The 21,285-nt window shown below is 38.2% G+C and overlaps 1 protein-coding gene across 3 annotated transcripts in view; it reads right to left on the bottom strand.

Annotated features, from left to right (window-relative positions):
• Nucleotides 1–21,285, bottom strand: part of LOC113135432 (protocadherin-15-like) — a 116,762-nt gene that overhangs the window by 43,112 nt on the left and 52,365 nt on the right. For all 3 annotated transcript variants that reach the window (XM_026315478.1, XM_026315477.1, XM_026315476.1), the window contains exons 18-25: nucleotides 19,505–19,598; nucleotides 15,369–15,497; nucleotides 8,507–8,626; nucleotides 8,149–8,334; nucleotides 7,346–7,582; nucleotides 6,878–6,994; nucleotides 4,380–4,520; nucleotides 2,707–2,819 (exon numbers count right to left, since the gene is read on the bottom strand). In XM_026315478.1, coding sequence (XP_026171263.1) covers nucleotides 2,707–2,819; nucleotides 4,380–4,520; nucleotides 6,878–6,994; nucleotides 7,346–7,582; nucleotides 8,149–8,334; nucleotides 8,507–8,626; nucleotides 15,369–15,497; nucleotides 19,505–19,598 — 1,137 coding nt within the window. The remainder of the gene's footprint in view (nucleotides 1–2,706; nucleotides 2,820–4,379; nucleotides 4,521–6,877; nucleotides 6,995–7,345; nucleotides 7,583–8,148; nucleotides 8,335–8,506; nucleotides 8,627–15,368; nucleotides 15,498–19,504; nucleotides 19,599–21,285) is intronic.

Below are 21,285 nucleotides of genomic sequence, written 5' to 3'. Positions count from 1 at the left end.
CAGACAACCTGGCAAAGGGCAGTGACTGAAACAAGGTATTTAAAGTGAATGACAAACAAGGCACAGGTGAAGACAATAACTAATTGGGTCAAAGTAAAGTGAACCAAAGTGAAACAAAACTAGATCCTGTCATGACCCTACAAAGTAAAAGCAAAACAGGAAGTGCATGATGCGGATCATGACAGCATCTGTTGATTTGACATCCTTTCACCCAAAGAGAGCTGTGATAGGTTCCAGCAAATCTCCATGACCCTGGTTAAGGAATAAGCAGGTATAGATAATGGATGGATGGATGGATGGATTTGACATTGAAAAGTTGTATTATTTAATATTTAGCCTTGCCCTTTAGTAAGCTCTTAAAACCACACTGGTAGAATGGTTAGCTTTTTTCAGTAAAACTCAAATAATTAATTCAAAGATGGTACATTGTACTCTGTGTAAGTACAACATAGAATTAGAAGAACCCTGTCACACACACACAGATGCACAGATGCACACACACACACACACACACACACACACACACACACACACACACACACACACACACACACACACATACACATACTAAACTACAGGGAGAAAAATGTATTTTACAAAGCACACATGTGCCCAAAGACACATACAGAAACACATTCCAAAGACAAATACCCTTATAAAGGTACATTCATTGAGCACAAACATAAAAATGTCTGGATGCATTAATGTGAACTGTGTCTTGATTAACAGACAAATACATATACACCAATTCTGAAAAGTGCACACTCAGACAGGCGCACACACACTCTTTTAGCTGGAAGCTATGTTACATATTCATAAATGCAGTATTATATGGCTGTCTGACATCTCTCTCTCTTTTGCCTCTAACCTTTTTCCTAAAAATAGACAGAAGCCATACGCTGCTCTGTGCGAAAAACAAATTTTGGCATCTTGAAATTTTATCTGAATTAGTGGGAAAATATGCCTCTATTGACACTGAAGTCACAAACACTCCCAAACAAGCTGATTAAGCTTAGAGATGATGGTGCTCAGGTGTTTGAATAAAGACAGCAAGCAGGTTTTATGCAAACTGAAATGTAAATGAAGATATACTTGTAGAAAATAAGTGTCAGTGGTTATGATTTTTAATTTATTGTTGAATACTGAGCTGTCACAGAAACAGCTGGAAGACTGTCATGATGTATGACAGATGGCATGTCAGCTATGTGAAAGTGAGTTGAATCACATCTAAACAAGTGTCTAAACATATACTCTGAAACTACAACTGTGAAATGCTTTGAGATGTGATGAAGGCAGATGAGAAGAGAAAAAGGAAGAAACAAAACACAGAAAAGGAAACCAAACTCACAAAAGAAAACACACACACACACACACAAAGAAATAATCACAAAGGCACAAAATGTCCACTCTGTCTGTCTACTGCCCAACCTTTCCTCATTTAGTCATTTTGAAATGTTCGGGGGAAAAAAATCTAATATTTATCTAGTTAATGAATAAGATATTGTGCCTCACAGATGATACCACAAGCAAGCAGATGAAAAGCAACCCATTCCCTGCAACATCACTGTAGAATACACACGCATATGCAGAGGGGCTGATAAAAAACAGGAAACTCAGACAGCCACAGATGAGAAACCCTGAAGTGACCTCCAGGACCTCACAAAACAAGCACCAACTGGAAGAGTTACGACGATGATGATGATGATGTTGATGTTGATGTGTATGTGTGTGTGTGTGTGTGTGTGTGTCTGTGTCTCTGCAAATGGGGAAAGAGTATAATTTATGTTGGTTGAGTTAGTATTGTATGCCTGCTTGATTTATTGGCATTTAAAATCAGTGTAAATGAAAAAGTGTGTGTAGTATGTGTGGTGTTCTAAAATATATCTATCCTTTACACTAGTTGCTTGACAGCCTCTGTGAATATACCTTTATGCAGCAAGAGAATGCAGAAAAATACTTTGGGATTAAAAATAATTTTTTTTTTATGACTTTACTTTTTCATTGTTTGTATTTATGTTTTAGTAGTTGTCTATTTTTTCCACTGCTTGGGGCATAGTTCAAATTTCTAATTCAGGCACAAGAAATTCAGACTATATTACATGCAGTGGGCAACATGCTGACCTCTAATTATAGGTCATAAATACGCCAGTGTCAGGCACAGAGAAGCTGATTAACATGCCCATTTACATGTTTTGATGCTAGCGTACACATTAATTTTGAAGGAAATTCTCAGATTTGTATCATGAAAATAAACTTGCTAAATATATGTATATATCCCCCCTTTTCTGGAATCTCCTTACACCACAAAACACGTCAGCAAACATCAATTTTGCTGTTTAGACTTAGCACCTTCTGTGTTGTGTTGCGTTTTTTTTGTGTGTGTAGAATTCGAGCTGAGAAAACACTTACTAACAAGTCATCTACTGTCCTGAAACGTGATAGCTTGATGAAATGATAAACGGTTGTGTCTGTATTTTTATATATGTGACTGGCATTTGCATTTTGGATAAACATCCACATGGTAAATAGAGTGATTTGCAAATGAGACTTCACAATTTCAGATACACAACTTACTCATGTTCTTGTTATATTTCAGACAAACTAGCTGTACAAACTGTGTTTCTTGTCTCTAATAAGGGGGATGCTTCTGGGAGCTGACACATCAACCACAACTAAAACTAAACTAAAAGGATTTTAACTGTGTACCTGTATTCTTCCTGGGTGAACACGGGAATGACAGAAGGCTGAAGGACTGTGATCTCTACTAGGGATGTGTTGTTCTTTACAGGATCCCCGTCATCATATGCCACCACCACCAGCTGTCAATTCAACACACAGGTAAAGAGTCAGAACATTTAGTAGATTTTTCAAAGCTTAATTACAATATGGCTGCAACTGTTCTCTTAAAATTGCAAACATGTCAGTTGAAATCATTTCACAGTCCGCTGACAGACTGACAACTAAGTTGATGTAGCTCATGACAGGCTGATAATATGCCATATTGCATCTACAGTCCAGCTGCCCACATTACAAGATCACATTATTTAAATGGTAACTGGAGAGTCAGGTGAGAGTGTATTCCATTACTGTGCTTATTTTTCCTGCATACTCTTCATCACCCTTCATTTAACTGGGGGGTAACAAATATTAAGCAGACCCCAGTAGAATCCTAAAGGGGGCCCCAACTTAAATATCAAGAAACTAAAATATTGTTCTTCCTCCCTTATATAACTAACTGCTGTAAACTTACAAACTTTGGTGGAACATGCGTTAGTGATGCGCAATACCACAAATACCACTAAAGATCTGAATTGGCTGCTCTTTACGCTTAACGCTTTTTAGTTGAAAACCTGGTGGAAAACAGGTAATCATTTGCTTGTCTGCGTATATGATGTTCTAAAAATGAGAGTCCTTATCTCAGTCATAACCCAAAAATTATACTGTGTTGGACTGATTCATATTGTTTGAGTTATTGGGAGCAGATGAGATAGAATTAGTCCCCTGAGTGACATCTTCAGAGGACGCTGAATCCTTGTTGTGTTAATTAAAGCCCAATGAAAAGATGAAGTTAGAATGACCCAAAGGCCCATTGAGGAGTGCAGCTGGGAAAAAGCAGTTTTAAAACTAATATGTTACATCCTCTGTACACTGTGTAGGGATATATAGGACAAATACTACAATGAAGCATGTAAATCTGAGACTGACTGATTTTGACGACTTCATTTATGTGATGTCATCCTAAACCTCAATCCATTAAATAGCAGAAACAGATCAGATTGCTCCTCTCCACTAATCAGGTCTCTATTTCAATAGAGAAAATATAGCACAGTTTAAATGTTGCTTAATGTATATAGAATGTGATGTACAATACCATCACTGCCACATGGTAATATTCACTATATTAAATGCTTTACTGTCTGGTGGTAGGCCTTTCCAGTAGTAGAATTTGATATTGCTGTTTCACTCCATTGTAAATGTGGCTTTTATTAAATTAGAATGGAAGTATAAAATACAATTACATCCCTGGCACAAAACATTTCGAAAACAGCAATAGTGGAAAAGCTATCTAGCTCTGATCAGTTTCATGTAAATGCAGCAAAGCCACGTTTGACAGAATGGTGCATCCAATGGTGTGTTTTCAAAACAAAGCATTGGCTGCAGTTCAAACAGAAGTAAATATTACCTTTCCCAGACTGCATAATTTCAATAGACTGATGCTGCCTCCCCTAGACCTATGCTTTTTAAATAATGAGCAGAATTATTATTGTTTTTTCCACACACAACCCTTTAGATTCATCATATGACCCATGATGGCATCCAAGATAGCGTATATTATGAATTACTAGTGCCTGGAAGTTAAAATATGTGTCCATACTTACATTGAACTTAAGGTTGGGCTCCTCATTGAGATTTACTCTGGTTACCACATGTCCCGTCTGTTCCTCTACATCAAATATGCTGGCAGAGTATGGATAAGCCTCCTGGTGCAGTTTATAGCGTACCAGGCCAGATGGAGTACTCTGTGAAGAAGTTCAGAGTATACCTTTACAATAGGAAGACAGATTTAATGAATTCTACATTGTATGATGATGATGTTCTTTTCTGTGCATGGTTTCTAGTTGATCTGCTTGCAGAGTATAGTGTAGTAATGACTGTTACAGTATTTAATATCCAAAGCAACTAGTTTGGACCCAAATGTGAGACAGCCTCTCCTGTCTAAATGCTCATGCACTAGTTCATACAGTACTGTTTAAAAAAAAAAAAGAGGGTCAAGGTTAGAGACTCTAGTTATCATGAATTAACCTCAATGTGCTGCTGGTAATGAGCACCCATCAGTTAGTATGACTAATTTGATTCAAAATGTCAAAAACAGGAAAATTACATGAGGGCAACAGCTTTGTGAATAATTCCTCAGCATGCATTAATGAGCACATGTTCCAAGGGTGAGAAAATAAATGAACTCTTTAGGTCTCAGGGGGAAAAGATTTACTAACTGTTTAAAATAATTAGTGCGTTTTGTAAATACCTACAAATCATCCTCTATATTTATCTTTTCCTCCAAGGAGCAGCTTGTAGGCCCAGACCAGTTAAAGTCAATAACATATGGTAAAGACAAGGAAAATCTTGTGACCGTTAGATTGTTATCAAATAAAGAATGATGCTAAATCTCCACCACTGCACACATTCAAATTATTACCACACATTGTTAACTTGAATAAAGAAAAGACTGTGGTGTTGTAGAACACCATGAGCTCTAGAATAACTTGTTCACTAATAAATACTGAAAGTGCTAAAAGGGTTTCACTACCGCCCTTAAATATAGTTCCTGTAAGAATACTTCATCTTCATCTGTGTTTGAATAAAACAATATATATGAAACAATGGGCTGGTTCCTAGCATTTAGACACTGTATTTATGAATGCCAGATCACCGGCATGTCAGATCCCTGGATGCTAGAGCAGCATATGTGATTATTAATTAACCTGAAGTGGTTGATTGCTGCCATCAATACTGTACTGTTTGCGAAAAATTCTCTATTTGGATTTTATTTTTGTCTGTTTTTTAGTATCAGAGACTTTCAGATTGTCTTCATTAAGACTACGATATGTCTGACAATGGTTATGGTATCTTGCAGTTGGGGTACCGAAGTGTCATGCCACACCAGCTGCAACAAAGACAATTAAATAGAAATGGTATCCAAAAATTAAAAGAGGTCTAAGGTCATATTTTCATAAAGACTTTTATGCAACACCACTACAGAAATAAACTGCATTCAGCACAAGCTTAAAACCAGTGATTAATAAACACTCATCAGTTTTCTCGTTATCCGTCACTTCTGAAATAAAGGTTAGAAGCACTGCAGCTGTGAGTGGTACTTCAGGCCTGTCTGTTCCAATGCAAGCTTTCATTAAATAACACCTTGTATTAAGTCAGCAAACCTTTACTGTGACAAATTATTGCAGGTTTGTGCTTCAGAGGTAAGCTTTGGTTCTGAATGATGAAAACCTAGAATTTACAGCCAAATATATGCATATGCAGGGCTGTAAAGGGCTATTTAGTGCCTTGTTGAGCACTGGGAGTGCATTTATGGCTTGCTATACTGATATTTTTGGCCCATGAGAATCTAACTTCATTCTTAAACTTGAAGTCTCAATCAATTCGGCTGATGTAGGAAGACAGTGAGCACATTAGTCAAAGGAACATAGGGCTTGTAAAGATGCATCTGGGGGGTTACAGTGCCTGTATAGAAGATCTCACACAGAGATGAAAAATAAGATCAAAGATTACTGGCTCTTGAACATTAATGCAAAGTAAAGATGCTTTTGTTTCTGCTCTTTTTCATGAATATTTATTTTCTCATTTCCCACACAGTAAAATTGCAAATTTACCAGTTGGTTGTCTTCTGTTACCAATAAAAATGAGAGCTATTTTTCACACAGCCACTGCATTCAAAAGTGCATGTAAACAAAATGCTGTGTGACTCAGCAAATCCACACAAGCTATATTCACAATGCACTTAGACCTCAGTATGAGCCTTTTACTGCCTTTTAAACTTTGGGTTAAGTGCACAAGACTATCTAATGGCTCACAATAGCACAGTCTAAATAGAACTAACCTTCATTTTACAGCATGCGGAACAAACCAGCGTATACTACAAAGAGATTTAGCATTAAAAGTTCAATTGAGGTATTACAATGTGGCAGGCTGGGATAAAAAATAGCTCCACTAGAGAAAGAAGTGCAAACACATTTAGCACACACATGCACGCACGCACAAACACACACACACTCACAAACACACACACACACAAGCTCTGATCAAACTGAGAAAAAAAAACAAAACGTTCGATTGAATATCAGCAGCTGAAAAAGCTCACCGCAGGGTCAGAGTCATTGGCCATCACTGTGGTTACAATGGTTCCCTTGACAGCATTAGGGGCAACCATTCCCCGGTACACTGACTGGCTGAATACTGGAGAAAAGTCATTCATGTCCTGGAGAGAGATAAAGAGCCACACAGTGTATGTAACATTAGCATTGTAAACATGCAGCAAATCAAACTGTTTTTAATTCTACACATTGTTAATGATGTTGATGTGCAATCTGATGTTGAAGGTTATATACTGAATGGTAAATACTGTATAGTAATACTTGACATAACCTTATGTTAATGTTGATCCATTTGTTCTTTTAAAATGTTGTTTTATTTTGGCTTGGATTTGGAACATTGTTTGTCTCTGAGATGCAATGGAAATGTATTCTCCATGAAACTGAATTAAAAGACAATGAAAGAGAGGAATATTGACATCACTTATTTTTTTATTTCCTCATAAACAGACACTCACCATTATTCTGACAGTTACAGAGGCCAGTCCAGGAGGCATGGTTCCGTTTGTATCAAAGGCCTCTACAGTGAAAGTGTATGTGTGTTCTGAGTCAGTCAGAGCCTCATAGTCCAGAACCTTGAGAACTGACAGTTCCCCTGTTAAGGGGTCGATGTGGAATAGCTGAATGATCCCTTGGTCCAAGCCTTCAGTTCTGATTCGATATGTGAGGTTGGAGCCAAGGTCAGCGTCTGTTGCCTACAGCAAAAGAGAGAAGAGAGTCAGAGAATGGGAAAGTAATATTGTGAAATGCCTTGTGAATTTTATGGCAGGTTGAATTTTTTATAATTGCCAGAAGGATAAGAATCTACATGTGCTGGAGCTAGTAACAGACTGTAGTATTTTCATTAGGTCAGTTTTGAGCCAGCATGTGTGAAACGCCTGTGGTAGTAACCTTTATAGTCCAGCTATTGGGCTGTATCTTATTTTAACTTCTGTGGCTATTTTATTGTGTAGCTAGAGGGAAAAGCTGCTTTTTCTATATAAACATATCTCTAAATATCAAAGGGTGTTGTCTGCAACTAGTATCAAATTATAATTCTGACTTTAAAAATATCTAGAGGTGACTGGAATGTAAAACCAATTTGGTCATTTCAGAGAAGATACAGATAAACCACTTAATGTAGCTACTGTTACAATGACTCTCACTGGCAAGACTCAGCAACTGAATTTAAGATGTCAAATGGTTTTGAACAGAACTAAATTCCACATCGTAGTTTGGACTTGCCAATCCATCCAATGCACCAATCCATCCATTCACTCACCTTTAACTGTAATATGACGGTATCTTTGGGGCTATTTTCTGGTAGGTTGACATTATATGTTTGTTGGGTAAATATTGGGCTGTTGTCATCTACGTCCAGAACAGTGATAGACAGTGTTAATCTGGATCTCCGGGGGTCCACTGCACCGTCCCAGGCTTCTACGATTAGATGGTAGTGACCTTTCACCTTCAGGACAGTAAGAGATTTATGATCAAATTTCACCTCCACAGCAGAAAACAAAACATTCATGCTGTCTGTCTTCTTAGCCACTGTTTATTGCTACTTTTTTATGTTGAATTAACCACAATTAATATGCCATTCACTTGAAATCAGAAAAAAATCTGTAACTTCCTCTGACCTCTCTGTCCAGGGGCTCTGCAGTTGTGATAACTCCAGTGGCATTGATAGAAAACAGCTTTTGGTAGTTGATAAGCCGATAATGGACTTCACCACTTGACCCCAGATCTGGGTCTGTAGCCTAAAGGCAGACACACAAAAATACCATGTGTTCAGAGACACACAAGCTTTAATAATACAGCTTTAAACAAGCCATGTTGACATTCATGTTATTCATCAGACTGCTTTAGAGTCAGACTGCCCTTTTAATTTAAGGTGCACTTCCATTCAAATCAAACTGACTGTGTGTGTAAATGAAGTGTCTCTGTGTCTTTGAAAGCATAGAAACGGTGAAGCCCAATCTCTTTTTATTCTTGTTAACATTTACAAACCTTTCCTTCTTGAATAAAGGTACTAGCTATGGGTGTGTGAATGTGTCGGTATGAAGGTATGAAGTGTTGGCTCTTCTTTTCTTTTTTCCTCTTATTCTAATGTGTGCGGAGTAATTGAACTTACTTACTACCAGTAGATTCTACAATTTTTTTTCCCAGAGTTAATGTGACAGTGGTTTCAATTTTCACTATGAAAAGGGGAGCATGGAGAGTCTTCCTTTCTTTGTTGCGCTTCTTTCATCTGACTATCTTTCTGTATCTGAGGACCAAAGTCAAACTCTGACTCTGTCTCCACATCATCGTTTTCAAGTAATAAAATAACGTGGTAAGAAGGTGACAAATTGTTAGCTGGTATCCCTTTCACCCTGTCTGAGTGTTCATCCTGTCTAATCTGCATCCTGACAGCATTAAAATAGATGATACCAGAAGAGAGGAGAGAACACTGGAAATATTAATTTAGCTTGTGTGTGTGTGCGTAGGATGCTGGTGTGTTCACATTGCTTTTTGACTCTGAAAGTCTGCAAAATAAAAAAAAAGAAAAAGTGTTAAAACAACTGCTTCACACCTCTGTGTATATGTAGCTAGTTTTACTCATGTTGTCGGATCAAATACGTGTTTTCAAACAGCCATACAAATTGTGTGTGTATTTGTATGTGTGTTAACATTGTGTAGATAGGTCCTCACTTTCTGACACCAAAGGGCTCTTGCTTTTAGTGTTAAGGTTAACATGAGGTTTAAATTTGGTTAGGATAAGGTTTGGGGTTAGGTATTTAGATGTGATGATTAGGGTTAGGGCAAAAGCGAGGAAAATCATTAGGTTAATGGGTTTTACAAATGTGCATGTGTTTTCAGTACTACTAGTAAGATTAGTCAGGAAGATTTGATATTTTGAAGTTCATCAAATGTTAGAAATATGGAGTGGTTTATGATTAAAGATAGTCCTTATACTATTTGTATATGTTTCTGTGCCACTTTTGTCAGAAATAATTGACAATAAATTCACAGATTCAAATTAATTCCCTGACAATGTGATGATAATGTAATGATCGATCCATCCATCCATCCATCCATCCATCCATCCATCCATCCATCCATCCATCCATCCATCCATCCATCCATCATCTATACCCTCTTATTCATTTTTAGGGTCATGGGGATCTACTGGAGCCTAAATATAGTGATCAATGAGGATAAAAATTCTGACTAAATCTATCAGTGATCAAGCTTCCACAATTACGGAAAGCCAGAATTTATATAAAGGACGGAGGGCATTCCAGAAAGATTGTGGTTGTGGAAGAAAACAGAAGAGAAGAGCTTGTACAAATGTTTACATTCTGTAAAGCAGAGGAAGGAAGGAAATATTTGTGTTCATGTGCTTGTATTTCTACCACTTCTCTAATCCATGCAAAGCACTGTCACGTATGAGTGATGTGAATCATCATTCTTAAAGCCAAAACATGGGATTCCTGGAAATACACATCTTCACTTTCTGCGAGAGTTAGATGAGAAAATTGTTTTCACTCATGTCTGTATGTGATATATGAAGCTACACCTAGCAGCCCCCTGGCTTATTTTAGCATAAAGATTGTAACTATGTAATTGATTATATATTCACATAGTTTGTCACTGTGAAATTACAGCTCAGTAGCTATTAAATCTGCTGATATGTCGGTAAAAGTAAAAATAACACTCGAATGTGCACAATATCAATCATTGTTTTCTCTCCAGAATTGAGTTTGGCTGTGCAAAATTTAGCCACATAATGTGAGCCAACTAAATTGAAAGAAAACTGAAAAAAATGATTAATAGACAGCAATTTTTCTCCTCCCAAAATAAAATATGAAGAATTGCAGGGCATGTTTGACAAATGACCAGGAAACATTATTGTCCATAAAGTAAAAACTTCCCTCAAGTTGTCATACAGCATAAAGCACTGCATTTTAGACACTGGATTAAATCCTTTAGATGGTAGGTTGGATTAATCACCCTGATGTCAAACATATTGATGACTGCAGTTTCTGGAGCTAGGTACTGTAAAAACTGTGTATGCGCATGTGTGCATGACTTTCTCTCTGTCTTTATTCCTCCTCTTCTATTCTGTCTCCCTCTTGTGTCTTGTCCCTCCCTCACTGCCTTTCTCACACTTCTCTCAGCGTAATTACATTGCCAGACAGTTAAAAGCCAGGAACACAATAGGATTAATGTCTCAGCTGCCTCGCGTCTGCGGCTTTTCAACACCAGCTGACAAAAAAGGCTTGAAGCCTGAAATATATACTCTTATCTCTACAATCTCTAGCACTGCCTTCTGCGTTGAAGCATTTGCTGCTCAAACCTCTTTTCTTCCTATTTTCTCCTTTTTTTCCTTCTCATCAGTTTCTCACCGCCAACCCTAATTTCATTCCTAGATACAGTGAGAGCAGCACTTGCAGCTGAAACTAAATTACTGAGATCTTTTTCATCTGTTTCTGAGCACATTTATTTTGCTGCACCAATAAAACATATAGTCAGGTATAATAAAAATGCAGCCGTTTGGTGTTGAATCACATAAATGCAATGCACTTTGCTGCTGGAGAAATATACACATACAAAAGACACATGGACCATACATGTAAAGTATACATAAAATTAATTTGTGTTTTGTACCTTTTACTATTTGGTGCTGAGTGGAGGAAGGCCAGGCTACAATTTGAAATTCCACAGCAGAGTTTGAGATCCCACTATTTTTACATTTTTCATAAAAAGAACAAAAATTCCTAAATGATCTTTCTTATGAGTGATTTTAAAAGTATGTACAATTTTTATGTCCTCTTGAATGAAATATTCTGCATAGAACTGGCTTGCAATTTTATTGCAGCACATTGCCAGTGACAACACATCTAGAGAGTAAACAACCATGCTGTAGGGATAGGCAGTTATGCCATGAAGGGCTCTCACTCTGCAATTTTTTTATTTCCAGCAACAACTGCAGCAGGTGATTCATTCCCCTCTCGGTTGAAGGTGTGCAAATCAACAAAATTATCTGGTTTTGTGTTGGATGGGAAAAAAAGTCTCCCAGCCCTCTGTGACCCAACCCACCCAACTGTAAACTGATGAAGAGGCATACTCTAGGAGGCAGCTAGCTTGGTCTAACATTTTTGATATTCAATCTACACACTGTCATGCCCTGTTTATTCAGCAGGAATATCAAAAGATGTGTATTAATGGCAAATAGTAGTACAGACGTTTATATGTGGTGCCTTATTCACTGTCTCACAGTTTGACATTGCCAAAATTAATATTTCAGCCTCCTTCAGAGATTCTTAAATACATGTTTTAATTATATTTACCACTATATACAGTATAAAGATTAATTTGAAGTTGTGACATTTTAAAACAGACATAAATACTCAGTACTAGTAAGAACTACGTGTTACTAACCTGTGTTTGTGTCATTCAATAAGCTATACATTACATCTATAATTTATTCTGTGTTATAACTCTATATTTGATGGTCACGTTGCTACTCTTGGAAACTCTTTTATCCTTTTTAAAAAGATCATGTTTTAAACTCATGTAAGTCTGAGAATCCCTTATCTGTGGTGTCACCTCTTCTCTCTACCTCCCTTACCTCCTCCTCCTACTCCTAGTCTCTCCCATTTCTTTCTGCCACCCAAGCATGTCTCACTTCCTCCCCCCTTTTCTCACCATCATCTCTTACCAGCATCACCCAACCAAGGTCAGGCCCATTCATTCTTCCGGAAATCTGTTTAATACATACAGGCACGGAACCTGGTTTGGAATGAGCCCCAGAGTCGTGCCTTGCACGGCTCACTGAGGGATAACACCGTCTGTTTTGGTTTGGAAAATATCCAAGGGTCCTTGCAAAGGAGAAAGTTCAGAATTGGAATATTTTCAAGTGCCCTCTCTAAAGATTAGAGTAAATTTTTGGATGTTGAATTTGGAACATGCCCAATATTCTGAGTTACAGTTAAATTTGGAACACTTGGGATGAAGTGTTCTCTCTAGGGTGGTTTTACAAGTTTTGAATTGTGTCAAACGATTCAAATATGAAAATGTATTAAATGTTTAAGTTTAAAGTTTCAAATCTGTTAAAAGTAAGGCATGTTTAAAATCCTAGACAGGAATGTACAAGGGCCATGTATTTATCTCAGGAGTAGTCATAGTGTTCAACCAAAGAACCATGATTAACATTTAGAAGCTGGCAAAGTGTCAGCCTGATCAAAGACCCTTGACACTGGTGTATAAAGACTATGAATTAAGCTTGGAGCAAATCCAAGCAAGCCTGCAACGGAGGAAGCATCTCTAAAGATCACAGCCTATCAAAGTGTCAGATTTACCCATGACCCCTGTCAAGGGAATACATGAGTCAGTTATTAGGTTTGGAACAAGTCCAGGAGTCTTTGTGGTAAGTGGGGACGAGGGTGCTGATGCAGGTGAAAAAGCAGTGCATAGCGATGAGAGATCATGTTACTTATACACGGGCTAAATGTAATTATTTTACATTATAATATATTCTTTTCAGACTTAGGTGTTAATATTTTTACAATATTTCAAAGATCACAGAAAAGAAAAAAAAAATCACCAGATTTCAGGAACACACAACTGTTGTTGTAGCACAGTGCTAAAAAGACCAACCCTTATGAAATGCCATTATTATGTCCCTAACACCTTTTAAAACTGCAGTAGTTTCCTTCACAACACTAAAAATAAAACACACCATCCGATGGTTTAGTCACCATTCACATCTCACAAATATAAAAAGTAATTATGAATTCTTCTTCTTCTTTTCCCTTCAGGGGTCGCCACAGCGAATCATCTGCCTCCATTTAACCCTATCCTCTGTATCCTCCTCACCCACACCAACTATCCTCATGTCCTCCTTCACTACATCCAAGAACCTCCTCTTTGGTCTTCCTCTAGGCCTCCTTCCTGGCAGCTCTAACCTCAGCATCCTTTTACCAATGTATTCACTGTCCCTCCTCTGAACATGTCCAAACCATCTCAATCTGGCTTCCCTGGCTTTTTCTCCAAAACATCTAACATGAGCTGTCCCTCTGATGTCCTCATTCCTGATCCTATCCATCCTGGTCACTCCCAGAGAGAACCTCAACATCTTCAGCTCTGCTACCTCCAGCTCTGCCCCCTGTCTTTGTCTCAGTGCCACTGTCTCTAAACCAGACAACATTGCTGGTCTCATCACTGTCTTGTCCACCTTTCCTTTCATTCTTGCTGACACTCTTTTGTCACACATCACACCTGACACTTTCCTCCACCCGCTCCAACCTGCTTGCACACGTCTCTTCACTTCTTTTCCACACTCTGGACTGTTGACCCTAGGTACTTAAAATCCTCCACCTTCTTCACCTCTACTCCCTGTAACCTCACCGTTCTACTTCAGTCCCTCTCATTTACACACATGTACTCTGTTTTACTGCGGATAGCCTTCATTCCTCTCCTTTCCAGAGCAAACCTCCACCTCTCTAGATTTTCCTCCACCTGCTCCCTGCTCTCACTACAGATGACAATGTCATCTGCAAACATCATGGTCCACGGAGATTCCTGTCTAACCTCATCTGTCAGCCTGGGCAAAATGGGCAAATATTCAACCCTAAAGGACCATTCTCATGCACGCAGAAGAGGTCACACACACACACACACACACACACACCCTCACACACACACACACACACACACACACACACACACACACACAGACACACACACAGACACACACACGCAAACACAAACACACACACACACAGCCCTCAGAGTATGGTAACATACAATCCTAATAACAAAGCTATCAGGCTTTACAGAGTTATGTTAGTGATCCCTGGTCCCAACTGTAAAAGATTATAAGAGCTGAATTTAATTAGAGCCTCTGTAAATCTTTGTCTAGCCCATGTGTGTGTTTTAATGTGTGGTGTAAGACTGTGGAGAGGAGGACAGAGAGATATACAGGTAAACCTATATAGTTTGAGTAATTAGGTTCATTTCCTTCAAGATAGTGACCTTTTGTCAGGAAGGTGGAAACAAGACACAAACTGTGGCACAGTAATAAAAAGAGTTATAAATGTAATCAGTTTCACACATGCTGATTTGTACCAGCAGAAGAATAAAGACAAGAGCATAATGTGATTTTATATGCTTCTATGCTATGCTGGGCCTTTTACTTACAGATATACAGTCAGGAATTATTGATACACTGAGAAACTGTAATCTAAATTGGATCTTGGTTCACAACTCATAATAAAAAAGACCAGTACAGGGTAAATGTGTGCGTAATGAACACATTAGCACACACATCCCAAAAACAAACATGCAGTTCTTATACACAAACTAGTTATATATTATCATGATGAGATCATAATGTATTTTGATATATACAATATATGATGGACAAGGACTAGGAGAGAGGTGATCGTGTGTGTATACTGGCTCCTCCTCTGTAAATGTTTTGCAGAGTGTGTGTGCCTGTGTGCACCTTCCTACCTTGACCTGTCCAACATAGGCATGGTCCTGCTCCTCAGTGACAGTGAGGTTCACTGGCAGTGAAGAATCAAACAGCGGGTCATTGTCGTTTACATCTGTCACCACAACGTTGACCATCGCAGTGGAGGTCTATGCACAAACAAATTTCTGTTAGTTTTCAGGTCATTTAAAACACTGTAAGCTCAATATGGTATCCCATTTAAAATGCTTGACTAGTGTCAGAAGGTTTTGTTTGTGCTGCTTTATGAGTCCACAGGATGAATTCATCTTCATTTTAAAGGTTTTATTTTAATATCTTAGCCTATTTGCCCATCTTCTTAACAGCAACCTAACAAACTAAAGAGTCCATTTTGCTTGGTAAGTAGCTCATTCTGGTCCTGGCCCATCTTTCTGTGCTTGTTACCAGGGTCCACAATAAAAATAGCTTTAAAAACTCTTGTTCCTCCTTTTGCCATTTTAAAAGGGATATTTGTTTTAAGAAAGGGGTAAGTAGAAGAAATATGGAAATTACTGAAAACAATAGGTGAGGATCTAAAGATGGTAGACTGTGTTCAGACAGACTTCAGGCCTGTGTTTTTTTTTTTTTTTTTAGCCTAAAAAAACACAACCTTTGAATGTGACTGTTGTGTTGGCTCAGCAGGGATGCTGAAGCTAAGAGCTACGGCAAAGCACCTCAAGGTTTTCTTGCAAAATAGTTGCAAGAAAACAAAATAGTTGTGCATAGTTCAACTTTTGCTTTAACAACAAGTAGTAGCATCTGGAAAAATGATGAAAATACAAATGCATACAAGGACACAATCTTGGTAAACACTTTGCAATGTGAATGCGACCTCATACGCAGACAAATTGATTTTTAACATGATCATTTCCAGAGTTGTAAAATATGCCATGATGTGCAGTGTTTTCAGACTCTCAAATGTAATACTCAAACTCCTAGATCACATTCATTGGAGGGGATTTATTAAAAATATATTCTCAAAACAAATGTCCCTAATCAACCAAACGTGAAAGCACAATAACATAAGACAGGAATGAGGAGGGGGGGTTAGAAAATTAGGGTGAGCTACTATAACCAAAATCACACCATTGGGGTGATGGCAAACAATGTGTTTGGCTGTGTGTGGTAGAGTGATGATCACAGAGGTGACGACAGACTGTTGAGGTTGGCAGGGTACATGCTGATGAAAGTAATTTGAGGTCAAGAGCTCACAGTTGACAAAACAATTCATCTGAATGCCAATACACGAAAAAATAGGATGAGCTCTGTTATAATGAAAAGGCAGGCTGTGAGCAGTGGTGGCAAACACACGTCCAGACAGATACAGAGAGAGAAAGAGATGCAAAAAGCTCATTTTGCATGAGGGGCCTCTAAGCACATCATTGCTCAATAACCGCACACCTCAGAGTTTATTATCTTGCTGATGGCATGGCCACCTGCCAAAGTTTAACGCCGATCCTTCCCTAACATCTTTTAAGGTTTCAGCTATACAGGCTGCCATGTATCTACCTGAACTATTTTCACAGTGTGTTCTACCTGAAAAATACAGGACTGAGAAGGCAAAATCTAATCAGTTGATACATATATTACATTTCATAGTACTGGCAGTCACTGACATAATGCTAGTGCTTCTGCGGTGCAGTGGTGGGTGGTAAAAAGGTTAAAAAGTCAATCTTCCTGCAGGGTAATCCCGTCTTACTGAGATCTGTCTAGACGATCACTCAGCAACCACCACTGATAGATGGGAATCCATTGATGTCTGCCAGACTAAAAACTTAGCATCACAAACTCGAGGCATGTTTCCCCTAAACCCCAAACTACTTTGCTTGTTCTGTGTTGTTGCAATTGAAAGATATAGCTGACAACATTTTTATTTTTTCTCATTCTATACAAATCCCGTGAAAAGACCAAATCCACAATAAACTGACGCTACTAAAAAGTGCTGCCTGTGTAGCCGTGGCCTGATATAACCTATTTCTCTGTGCCACATCAACTTTTGTTAGAAAAAAAATTATTACAAACACATCAACAAGGCACTTTAGTAGTACTGTATGGCATATTGCTTTATTACAAGGAATTTTACATTGGAGTTTATTTCAAGTCAATGCTCACATTCACCATCCAGGTGCAGTAAATCCTAACTTGTACAAAAAATATGAAGCATAGAAATATGTATTGTTCTTTTATGCACAGTCACTGGCTCATTTATTTGTTTTACTACCAGCTGACCAGTAACATCCAGTCATGTTCATGCAGTGCACAGCATAACATATTAGCACACACGCACACACACACGCACACGCACACACACACACGCACGCACGCACGCACGCACACACACGCACACACGCACACACACACACACACACAAAATCTAAGGGGAAAGGTTAAAAATTCAAAACTATATCTGGAAATAATGGACTGTGTAACCAAGTACAACATTTCCACAGTTTTTCAATGCAGCACTAATTCACACAGTATTTAATAGCTGATGCTGACTCACTGTCCCAAGCCATGAGTCTATGCATTGCAGTCCATTTGACAACAGCACACTGTCCTGCACCAAAGTTCAAGTTGCATTCTATCATGCAGTGTCCTTACAGTGGAGCTGGGTTACTGCACCATCTTGTAGGGTCCTGAGTGTGTGGCAATATGATGGATTCACTGGCCAAACAGCCAATTAGGCACTTTGTAGTCTGACACTCACACAGTAATAGGGGGACAGAGACAGGTGTGAGTGTGTGTGTATGTATATGAAGACAACCCAAGGCCCTTCTAGAGACACTGATTAATCTGTGTTTTTAAGCCAACTACCAACCATAATCTTCTCTTCTCCGTTTGCACTTTCTTTCTTTGCTTGTCCTCCCTTCTGTCTCTATGTGTACAGTAGCTCATAACTCCTCTCTTATACACCTCCTCTCTCTCTATTCACAATTCTCTACTCTTTTTTCCTCTTCTTCAAAATATAATGGTGTGTCAAGCAGAAAAATGTCTAAACTACTTTTAGCCATTTTCTGACTTAAAGACCTCTGGGGCACAAAGATAATACGCTAATTGTCAAGGTCCGGAGAGCAATTGACTAAGTATACGTGTGCATGTGTGTGAGAGTGTATATGCAAAGACTCCTTTATGAGCACATAGTATAATTGTTAAGGTAATTAAAAAAAAAAAAACCCCTGAGTGCATCACATTTCTCTTATTTTCTCCCTCTTTCTAACGTCCTCCCACTTGTTCTCTCCCTTCACATTGCACGCAAAGATGCGTGTGAGAGAGAAGGTCAGAGTATTCAAATCAGCATTTTCTGTCCTCACAGGGACCTTAAACTTTACCTTCTGTTTTAATTGACACATGGGGGAGAGGAGTGTAAGTGAAGAAAGGGGAGTAACAGAAGACAAACCTTTTTAGTGCTAGACAAATAATTGCTGATGATGGGGGAGAGAAAAAAGAAGAAGAAAACTGATGAAAGCCAGAGGAGTAGAGAAGGAAAGTGAAGACAGATGGACATTATCCAAAGTCTTTTTCTGACTTTTATGCAAAGGTAACTGAAAATTTAACCTAAAAAAGGGAAGGAACACCAAGAGAGAGAGAGAAAATGACCTGTGATCAATTAGGTAAGTGAGAAAGTGAGTAAGGGAACACACTCCTTTATACTTGCAAAATAGTTCTTTCAGAGGAGAAACCAAATTCATTGAATTTTTTAGGCATCTGTAGATGAGCTTGTGTGTGAAAATGGCATGCCTTTACATTTTAGCATCTTTCAGGTTGTTCTAGTGTTCAGTCCACACTCAAATGCCAAAGCAATCAGGGAAATATTTATATCTCAACAGAGATTTACATTGGTATATACTCTTTATGATTAATGACTGTATTTTCTTAGAGTCCAATTTCATGCTCTCAGGTCACCTTAAACGCATTTGACCACATAAAAAGATTTTCCAGTTAGTAATTTGTCATGCCCAATCCCCTAAATTGCTTATACTGTTCATAGATGCCATGACTGGAGCCACAGTATTACCCTTTCATTCAATAATTTGAGTATCTGTAAATGTTAGAATTGCTTTATTGGAATTTTGCTCATTTTGATTCCTTCCCAACAGCCACTCAGTTTACATCTCTGTAGCACATTTGAGTTTCTTACCCCATCTGGGTGTCCATCTGAGGCTGTGACCACCAGGGTATAATAATCAACAGACTCTCTGTCCAGAGGTTTGTCAAGAACCAAATACCCAGAGCTGTAGAGAGAAAACACACATAGCCCTGTTAACCCTCGAGACATGAACCTACTATTAGATCAGAACTAAAGATGCCACAGCATAGTTTACTTTGGTTTTCATATGCAAGTCCCATGTGTTTGACTGCTAACAATCCCATTCCCAAGACATTTGTCAGCAATTTCTATTCTGTCTGGTAACATGAGAATAAGTTGTGAAACATTTATTGTTTTATTTAAATATTTATTCCTCTTTTTATACCCACAACACTTTGGAGACAACTTTTCAGACAGTTGCAAGCTCTGATAACCAGCCCTTAAAAGCCTTAATACCCAGAAGTGTATTTTGACTGTGATTATGGGTACTTTGGTGATGCAGAGGGCGTCTCATACCTATCACTTCACTCACAATGATATTAAGTAATGCTCCCTTGAGTGCTGCTGCTTCTGTAATGGCTCGGACAGTGATGTGTTATTAAAAAACACTTTTCTTAGGAAAACCTGATTAATAAGATAAGATAAGATAAAAAAACCTTTATTTGTCCCACAATGGAGAAACTGCATTGTTGCAACAGCAAATACAAGTGCACAGCAGAGTGCCAGGAGTAGCAAAGATATAAGATAAATAAGAAATTTAAAAACACTAAGTTGAATAAACTATAAAGCTACAAAAACTATACCTGTATAATAATACACAGAATAGAGCTCATTTAATTTCACTGACCAGTGGTGATAAAAACTCTCACAATAGCAACATATGAGTTTAGTGGTAGATAATGGCATGCACTTAAAAATTTGTGGAGTAATACAATGAACGATACAAGACAAGCATGAAGTTGGAAAACCAGCATCCAGCTCTTCCAGGCTGTGAATTTTTTAGCACGGTACATTAGTTGTGTAATCTCAGAGTCAGATCTCAGATGACTGCATAGAATTCAACAATCAAAAATGTCCAAACATAAGCAAAGAGATAAAGTCAGATTTATGGATAAATCATTACTGCATGAGCAAAAATGTATTCAAGATCAACAGCTTCAGTGCATGCTGTCTGGGAATCGGTTCTAACTGATCAAAACCAGCAGAAGTCTTTGATGTTGCCCTTCACTGATTACACTGTATTTGCCAAGTGAAGATTTACATAATGACTGAAGTGTCTTTAATTTAATCTCCTTATTGAATTTGAAACCGTCTGAAATGAATGTTTTCTCCAAATATCGGCAGTGTGTAGTGGTGTGTGTATCTTGATGCAAAAAGTGTGCACTGTATGTGTGTGTGAGCAGATGTTAGGTGGTCTACCAAGGGAAAGCTGTAAAGCTTCTTTTTTTTTTAACAATCTTAAAGGCAGTTTATGTATATTCATGGATGATTCATGAAAAACAAAGTTAGGAACACACATGCGTCACCACACACGTCTTTAAATCTCATCGTTACTGCCCCTTTTATTTTTATATAATGTATCACAATATTTTGCTCATTATTGTGTTACATCAATGTTACATACAACATATTGCAAGGTGCTTTTATAAGATTTCTAACCATACTCTAAAAAAAAATAAGCACTCCATTTTGTGCTAATGTGAGCTGTATAGCATGCTGCAGTAGCTGTATAGCATGCTGCAGTTGTGCAGTGGAAACTTTGCTTGTCCTCAGAGTGCCATAATGCAGAAAACAAAGCTGAAAGCTTAGGTACATACTGAAAGATTGTACAG

This window comes from Mastacembelus armatus, chromosome 19, assembly GCF_900324485.2.
Source record: "Mastacembelus armatus chromosome 19, fMasArm1.2, whole genome shotgun sequence".
NCBI lineage: Eukaryota > Metazoa > Chordata > Actinopteri > Synbranchiformes > Mastacembelidae > Mastacembelus > Mastacembelus armatus.
The sequence above is the reverse complement of the archived record's forward strand: the minus strand, read 5'-3'. Positions and strand labels throughout refer to the sequence as shown.